Source organism: Brachyistius frenatus, unplaced genomic scaffold (genome assembly GCF_029030835.1).
Source record: "Brachyistius frenatus isolate BFR_SWC_R1_liver_20210118 unplaced genomic scaffold, ASM2903083v1 Contig_79, whole genome shotgun sequence".
NCBI classification, from domain to species: Eukaryota; Metazoa; Chordata; class Actinopteri; family Embiotocidae; genus Brachyistius; species Brachyistius frenatus.
Genome location: NW_027210678.1, coordinates 938,225 through 947,500, shown reverse-complemented (window position 1 = coordinate 947,500; position 9,276 = coordinate 938,225). Strand labels below are relative to the sequence as shown.

The window sequence follows — 9,276 nt, the reverse complement described above, 5'->3', positions numbered from 1 at the left end:
GATAGAAAAATGTTCAAGTATGTGAGCGTCACAAATTCAGTAAAACAGAAAGGGAAATAAAATGCAAAGCAAACAGGAAGTAAACTCAAGGCAGCGCAATTAAAAAAAAAATGAAAGCACGCAATCTCTAAACACAGAAAACGAAAAACTCCTGAAAGAAACATGATAATACAAAACACATTGTGAGGTTGTAGCGTGTTTGTTGGAGTCTGATGAGGGATGTTGTGTCTGCTCGTTGACCGCAGGAGTCATTAAACACCGCGACGGCTCCGGCGGGGAGGCGACCAATCACAGCCCCTCAGAGACCACGTGACGACTCAGTGAAACAAAGAGTCTGTTTTAGGAACAAATCAGATTCTCAGAAATCCCTGATTTATCTCAGAAGCTGTAAAAGTGGGTTTTTTTCTCAGAAAATGAGACCTTGAGACTTAAAGACAGAGTTAAGAGCTCACAGCTGTAAAAGACACTAAGAAAGGTCATGTTTTATTCCAAAAATGTGTTTTTGCCACAGTAAAGGCAGAAAAGGTCAGAAACCCATAAACCGCAGATGATTCAGAAAAAAGGAACCACGCAAAGAAAAGTTCATTAAAAACACATTATCAGCTTTTTTTCTTTACTTTGAGTGTTTTCAGCCTCTAAATGAACCAAAAACATTCACGTTGTTCTGAGAAAAGAATCGCAGAACTTATTTGAGGTCCGATTGGAGGTGACGGTAATGTGAGAAGACGTGTCGACCCCTCGCCGCCCTCCGACCCCGCCGAGTTCACGCCGCCCTCCGAATTAACTCAGGTTGTCCAAACACCACCCGACGTTTTAAAAACTCATCTGTAACTTTTCTGTCCTCGCAGGACCTGAATGTTCCAGGAACTTCACGGCTCCCAGAGGCGTCATCAAGACGCCGGGCTTCCCCGAGAAGTACCCCAACAACCTGGACTGCACCTTCATGATCTTCGCCCCCAAGATGTCGGAGATCGTGGTGGAGTTCGACAGCTTCGAGATGGAGCCCGACACCACGCCGCCGCCGGGCGCCCTGTGTCGCTACGACTGGCTGGAGATCTGGGACGGCTTCCCGGCAGGTGAGCGGAGGGTGAAAATATCTCAGCAGGAGGCTTTAAAAAGAAGATTAGCTCTTACAAAAAAAACTGAGAGAATATGATGCATTTTTCAAGCTTTTTCTGAACTTTGAAGCACTTTATTTCACACAGTGCAGTGACTTGAGTCATAACAAAGGATAAAAAAAAAGTGAAAAAACTCTCTTGGAGATGATCGGAGACGGAGCGATCTTCCAGCAAAACTTTCCCAACATGGTAGAAAACTCGTCGCCGCCATTGTAAACTTCCACGCATGTCGGAGAGCAGTGGAAGTGACACGGTGTTTATTGCTTTGGCCTGAAGTCCCTTTAAAGAGGTGTTTAAGTTTAAAACAAAAAATCTCATTTTCATCACCTTGTAAATGTATATTTTCTTGGCTTTAGTTTGTCTCACATTCGTACGGCTGAAATAAAACAAACAAAATCAGCTGAAACAGACAGAAGCAGCAAAGACAAAAAAGAAACGTCAGACTGGGAAATAGATGCAGAGGTAGCTGGGGGGGTGGATTTGAAAAATAGGTTGATGAAGGCAAGAGGAAGATGCAGGATGGAGAAGAGGAGTCATCATGAATGAATAAGTAGTTTCATGTGTTTTATTTTGGAAAAGAAAACAGAATCCTTTAAGTGTTTTTCTGTTTTTAATATTTTGGAGTCATCTGCAGTGTTTTCAGGAAACAACATCTTTCTCTGTCTTGATTGGCTGAGTCTCCTCTGTCCTCGTTTGCCCTGATTGGCTGACCTATGAAAGGGGGAGGAGTTTCTTTTTGGCACTTTTCTAAATCAGAGAAAAGTTTCTCATTTACTTCTTTGAAAAGAAACAAAAACTGAAGCTTTGTAAAAATGAACATGTCAGTTTTGTGTTTTTAAAAAGATTTGAAAATGTTTTTTACCAAACTGAAGTTGAATTGACCGTCATATGAAACAAATATAGTCCGTTTAAATGTCAAATTCTGACATCCCAACCGAGACTGATTATAAATTAAAGGAATAGTTTTGACAGTTTATGGAAAAATACGACCATTCGCTTTATTTAAAGACTGGAAACAGGAAGTGTGATCTGCCTGCGAGCTCCTTTTAAACGAACGCTCGCCAACATGTCGGAAACACGAGTGACAGCAGCTGATCGTCAGAAACCGCTCGGCTCGCCGTAAACTCTTCTGCTTGAAACGCGTCCTTCGAGCGGAGGAGCGACTCCTTCACAGATCGCTCCTTGTTCCTCAGCGGCGAAGCGACGGGGACGCAGCCTGCTCTGTGCTCATGTTAACACCCCCCCTCCCTCCTCCATCCTTCCCCTCCACCCCCCCTCCATCCCTCTTCCATCCCTCTCCTCCTCCTCCCCCCCTCGCTTGGACGGCGATGTCTCAGCCCTCCATTGTTGCCTAATTAGCCGTACGAGCGCGCAGATAGTCGCGGGAGCCGCATACCTCGGGCAGGCCTGCGCAGGCTTGCCAGGATGCCCACAATACTCGCCGCCGTGCCCAAAGCTTTGCCTGACGATCGCCAAGGAGGAGGTTGGCACGGCAACACGAGGGACACAAAGACTGGCTCAGGTAGACAGACGGGGTGACACACACTTTGAAGCCGCGCCAGCATACATGACATGCCAGGGCTTTTCCTGTCGAATGATCTGTGTGTGTGTGTGTGTGTGTGTGTGTGTGTGTGTGTGTGTGTGTGTGTGTGTGTGTGTGTGTGTGTGTGTGTGTGTGTGTGTGTGTGTGTGTGTGTGTGTGTGTGTGTGTGTGTGTGTGTGTGTGTGTGTTGAAGCCAAATGTTCCCGTGTTTGCTGAGTGAACATGTGTGTCAGAGCAGATAACAAAGCGTCTCTGTGCGGCGGGTTAAGACCAGGATGTAGTTCTTCATCCCATCAAACACACTCGCCGTGTCAACATCCAACATCAAACGTCCCCGTCGAGCTCGCTGGGATTTTATTTCTTCTTCTTCTTCTTCTCCTCTGAGAGCTGTGAAATCCTGCTTTATCCTTTTTATTGGATTTAATCAAACAAACATCTCATTATTATTGTTGTAAAAAACAAAACAATAAACCGATAGATTTCTGTTATTGAATTTGGTTTCCTGAAATGACAGAAAGGTTTTTGCTTTCTTGGTTTTCCTGCAGCTTCCCGACACATTTCATGGCCTTCATCGGTCCCTGAAGTTTATAAGACGGGAACCAAAGAATGAAGCTTCAAGCTCTGTATTTATTTATTTATTTCATTTGATGATGTTTCATTTGAGAATATTCAGATTTATTCTCCTTGTTTTCTTCGGATTAAAACCATTTCCTTAAATGCACATGAAGCATGCAGGATTATTATTTATTTATTTTGAGCTCCAGATTGCATCAGCCGACAACCTCACTGCAAAATAAACAAAAAAACATTTGCCAGCACCTCTTCCTGCTGATAAGGCTGAAATAGTTCAGACTGTAATCCATCACAGATTGTCGACTACCTGCTTTAAAGTGTAACTGATAAACACGATCCATCGGACCGCTGCAGCTCGGCAACGAGTCCGTCTGACAGCAGGAGGAAGCAAATGTTGGAAAATATAATCTCTCGGATCGGAGCGCAGCGGCTAGATTCCTGGAGAGGCTGCAGATATCCACATATCCACATATCCACATATCCAGATATCCACATATTCAGATATCCACATATCCACATATCCACATATCCACATATTCAGATATCCACATATTCAGATATCCACATATCCACATATCCACATATTCAGATATCCAGATATTCAGATATCCACATATCCACATATCCAGATATCCACATATCCACATATTCAGATATCCACATATCCACATATCCACATATTCAGATATCCAGATATTCAGATATCCACATATTCAGATATCCACATATTCAGATATCCACATATCCACATATCCACATATTCAGATATCCAGATATCCACATATCCACATATTCAGATATCCACATATCCACATATCCACATATTCAGATATCCAGATATTCAGATATCCACATATTCAGATATCCACATATTCAGATATCCACATATCCACATATCCACATATTCAGATATCCACATATCCAGATATCCACATATTCAGATATCCACATATTCAGATATCCACATATCCAGATATCCACATATCCACATATCCACATATCCACATATCCAGATATCCACATATTCACATATTCAGATATACACATATCCAGATATCCACATATTCAGATATCCACATATCCAGATAAAATGTCTTTAAACTTGGCAGAAACACTCACTTGATACCAAGAATGAGCTGATTAAAGTTTGGTGGTCAAAGGTCAAAGTTCAAGGTCGCTGTGACCTTGTGTCCCCCCTTTCATCTGTCTTTCCAGTTCTTATAAATGCAACATCTCAAGAACGCTTTGAGGGATTTTCTCCTAATTTGTCTCCAATGTTCAATTGGAGGATGAACTGATAGAAGTTTGTTTTTCAGAAGTCGAGGTCACTTTGAATTTCTCACTATGAATGTGAGATCTCAGAACGCTTCAAGGAAAATCTCTAATCTGTTTTCAGAATCCATCTCGGTTTGAAATCACGCGTCAAATGTTCAATAAATTGATTTCAAATCAGCGAGACTCGAGTTTAGTTAAACTCAATCTAAAACTTGTATTGTTAATATTAACTATATAGTATTTATCTGTATCAACATTATGTTCTGTTATTGACCAGATTAGGCGTGATGATGTCCCATCAGGCTGCTGGTTCTTTAACGGATTATTTTACAACTTCTTTTCACAGCTTCATACTTTCTCTGAATATTTCTGCAAACATTCGTTACTTAGAAGGAAAGCAGAAACTGCTAATTGATTTGGTACATTTCCTTCTCATTAATTTAGATTATTTATTTGTGTAGTGAGTCAATACCGGCAGAAAAACTGTTGACGGTTCTTAAATTCCTTCCGAACTGCAGTAAGAGTTGAAAACTTCCCTCCGGGGTTTTTGTTCCTTCAAAGATCATCAGGAATTTATCGCTCTGAAAAATGGATGCTGAGTTCTCTGACTTGAACGTAGTGGTTTTTAGAGGCAGGAAGCTCTGAGAGAACGAATGTTTCCGTCTCTGAAGGTCTCGCCTCTGATTGTGTTCATTTGAGGATGTGCAGAGGTCCCGGAGCTCCTCCGTACCGACGGGACCTTCGATATCTCCGGTTTAAATGCAGCGTCGGTGCTGCAGGTGTCAGAACAACATGTGGTGACGAGTGTTTGTGCTTCCTGTCATCTCACCTTTATCCCGTCTCGTTGCTGAGAGGAGCGAGATGGGATCTGACATGAGATCAGCTGCCGACTGCGTTTCATAAAATTCAACTGTTTGTTTGTTTGTTTTTTGAGAATTTAACGAGCTTTTCTGTGTTTTTTTTTGTTTGTTTTTTGCTGGAAGTCACGAAACGTTTCCCCGGACAGCCAGGGCGACGGAGAGCAACGTGAATAATGAAAAGCACTGTGAGGATGATGAGCGATGAAGCTGACGTTCTCCCCCCCTCCCCCTCTTCCTCCCCAGTGGGTCCTCACATCGGCAGGTACTGCGGCCAGACGTCGCCGGGCCGAGTGATCTCCTACACCGGCATCCTGTCCATGACCATCACCACCGACAACGCCATCGCCAAAGAGGGATTCTCCGCCAACTACACCATCCGCGAGAGGAGCCTCCCGCCGGGACACGAGGACGAGGGTGAGCAGCCGGATTCAAACACAAGTCCTGAAAACCAACGAATAAGTGGTTTGTCAATCAGCTGAGCTCCAACCAAAGTGTCCTACGAGCTCTGTCTGATCTTTGACCTCTGACCTCTGTGGGAGGAGAGACGAGCACAAAGAGGATTTCTGCTTCGGGGATTAAATAACATGTAACAAGGAAACATAACTTCCTGCTTTGAGAGAATTCATCGCTGCTCGTATTCAGTTTAGAAAAAGCTGAAAGATTTCATCATTTTATCTGTAAAGAGACAATAAATCATGAAGAAACGTCCAGTAGGATGTTTACATATTAAATTAAATATAATATATGAATTATGTCAAATATAGCTTTTTGTCGTTTCGCTCACTAAATGTTTAAACAAATAATGCTTCAATTTAATTGATTCATCCACTTCATGTTAGCTATTGAACTTCATTTTAAAACACTTACGAGTCCATTTGTTGTCCAATTTAACGCAGAACATTTTGTCCTCTCGACGGATCGTCGCAGCTCATTCAGCAATCGATTTCTCTTCAAGTATTTCACAAGAAAACAGGAAAGACTTGAGATTATTTTGTGTTGCACAAAAAATTTTTGCAGAAGAAAACAAAAGAGCATCGCGTCAATTTTCAGAATAAAACACCTCGTGCCGACTCCCGATCACAACACATTTAAATCGGTGCGTTCTCGTCCTACAGATGTGAAATAGTTCAGACATACGAAGGACGATTGATGTTTTTTAACGACTAAATCACAGAAAGCTGTATAAACTCTAAAACTGTAAAACCTGTAAACACAAAACGGACAGAAAAGAAAACATTTAACAACTTCTTACCTGCTAGAATCACAAAAGTGAAGGAAACGTGATCAAATCAGGAAGTAAGAATCGTAAACTCTGTTCATACTGGTTTTCTGGTAGTTTCAGACAGTTTGAATTTGAGCTTTCACAATAAAACCACAAAAAAGTCAATTGATCCGAATCTTGCATATTGTTCTCATTATTGATGTGAGAGATTTGCTGAAGGATCAAACCGACTTAATCGAATTATTTCAAGAGGAAATATCGGAACTGAGATCTGAATTCACAGAAGTGTTTTAATCTCTTTAAAGTGCGATTTGTTTCGGATGAAGATAGTTTATTTTCCATCAGTTTTGACCCACTTTCCGACGCGTTCGACCGATTTCACGCATACGAGAATAAATTATCAGCAGACGCAGAGTTTGTCGCGCTCGTCCTCTTTTCATGTGTTCGTTCGTGTCCACGTGTTTTCGGAGACGATCCCCGCTGACACACAGAGGTCAGAGGACATAAACACAGCAGACACTCACAGTGAGCTGGAAACAAACAGCTGCTCATGAATCACATAAATAACACAATATTTTCAGGTGGACCGCGACGGTTAAATCTGATATTAGAAGATTTTATGAGAAACTCTTCAAACCAGTTTGGCTGCACGAGTTGCGTTCACTGCTAGAGGCGTTTAGGGAACATCTGGGGAATTGTAGATACAGAAAATAGTCATTTAAAATGACTAAATGTGTGTGTTGAATATCAGTTTGTTATGGTTCACATGAAATAAGCTGATTGGGCCGGTTTGGGTGGAGCTCAGCTATGTGAATGTTCCTCAACACGAGGAGCTCTCGGACTATTTGTTTCATCAGAGTTAGCGATCTTTGACGTGAACTGTCGCATACTTCAAACTGTTTATTGACAAAAAACTATTTAAACTCAAACTATAAACTCGTTTATTAGATATTCGGGAGTTTTAAAGCGTTTTAAATCATCTCCATTAAAGACTTCTTTTCTCACTTATGATTCACATATATGTATTTAAATCTCTGAAAACAACTCAGATTAACAGAAGCAAAGTCTCTCTGTACAAAATTGCAGTTAGGTAGAAGCGTTTTTTGCTTTTGTTTTCCCTTTTAACTCTAAAAATCAGATGTGTTCATGATGTTCAGTCCTCCAGACCACTCAGTGACTTTCTGCAACACAAGTGAATCACGTTTCACCAGAGGTGATTAATCCTGATTTATTTATGTTTCTGTTGCTGCTCCTGTTTGTGCTGTTCGCCACGGGCAGCAGATGTGTGTGTGTGTGTGTGTGTGTGTGTGTGTGTGTGTGTGTGTGTGTGTGTGTGTGTGTGTGTGTGTGTGTGTGTGTGTGTGTGTGTGTGTGTGTGTGTGTGTGTGTGTGTGTGTGTGTGTCCGCTATGTGATGTTGAAGCCGAGCGTCCGTGACAACGTGCTGATCGGAGGACGTGTCTCCGATCTGTGCTGCTGGTACACAAAGCTCTAATTATGTTACACACACACACACACAGACACACACACACACACACACACACACACACACACACACACACACACACACACACACACACACACACACACACACACACACACACGGACAATTATTCTACCGAGCGAAGGCTTCGGTAGAATGAATTAAAGTCTCGCACCAAAACCAAATCACATTTTCTTCTCCAATTTTTTTTTTACAACCGTTGTGATTCACAACAAGCGGTACCAACACCTCGGGGAGTCCTGCAGCCGTTGCCAGGGGATACGAGGAAAAATATTTGAGTAGCTCAGCAAATTTGAAAATTTTGGCTAGAAAAATAAACACAAAATAAATCTAGTCGGAGTTGAAATATTGACAAACGGACACTTAGACATCCATTCGGATGGAGATATTTTCATTCATGGCTATAAATCCACAGCTGGAAACTATATTTGTAATCTTTATTTGTGCACCAACGTCGTCCCTGCAACCTCTTAAAATGCTCACAAAGCAAGAACGTTTTTTGGAGGATAAACTGACGTAGCGTTTGAATTATGGGCAGTTTTTTGTTTTGTTTTTAGTTTTCTGACTCTTCTGAGGAAAACGTTGATGATGAGCGACGCTCTCTCCAATTTATTTATAGTGGAACTTGAGGTGATGGAGGCTGTTTGTGTCTGGCAGACCCTGTGTCTCCAGACAGCACACACACACACACACACACACACACACACACACACACACACACACACACACACACACACACACACACACACACACACACACACACACACACACCCCCCCCCGCCACAGTAAATCTTCTCTTTTCAGATGAACTCAATTGTATTTAAGTTAAAACTGATATAATGAATCAACAGCTTTTAACTAATTGACTAATTCGATTAGTCCTTAATTGACTAATTGTTGCAGCTCCAATAAACTGTAAAACAATCTTTGTGATGCTGAAACAATTTGTTAAATAGACAAAAATGAACTGACAGATTTGATTGAAAGAGTGAAAGAATTTTTTTGACGTCTATATCATTTTTGTTTATGATCAAGACAATAAATACGTGATTTAAGTGCCACTTTCCACTATTTTCTTACGTTTTATCGGTAAATAATTCTTCAACTCAAAACAGTTCATGGAGATATTTTATTTCCTTGGTGGGATTCAGCTCCAGTTTGAAACGACTCCTCTGACCGCTC

The 9,276-nt window shown here is 41.6% G+C and overlaps 1 protein-coding gene and 1 long non-coding RNA gene across 2 annotated transcripts in view; both read left to right on the top strand.

Annotated features, from left to right (window-relative positions):
* The window catches only part of LOC138626916 (neuropilin-1a-like), a 63,850-nt gene that overhangs the window by 30,448 nt on the left and 24,126 nt on the right, over nucleotides 1-9,276 (top strand). The window contains exons 4-5 of the mRNA XM_069708918.1: nucleotides 849-1,076; nucleotides 5,613-5,783. Of these exons, the coding sequence (XP_069565019.1) occupies nucleotides 849-1,076; nucleotides 5,613-5,783 (399 nt within the window). The remainder of the gene's footprint in view (nucleotides 1-848; nucleotides 1,077-5,612; nucleotides 5,784-9,276) is intronic.
* On the top strand, nucleotides 2,549-3,382 carry LOC138626928 (uncharacterized). The gene is made up of 2 exons (XR_011311337.1): nucleotides 2,549-2,640; nucleotides 3,207-3,382. It is a non-coding gene; the product is annotated as an uncharacterized lncRNA (long non-coding RNA).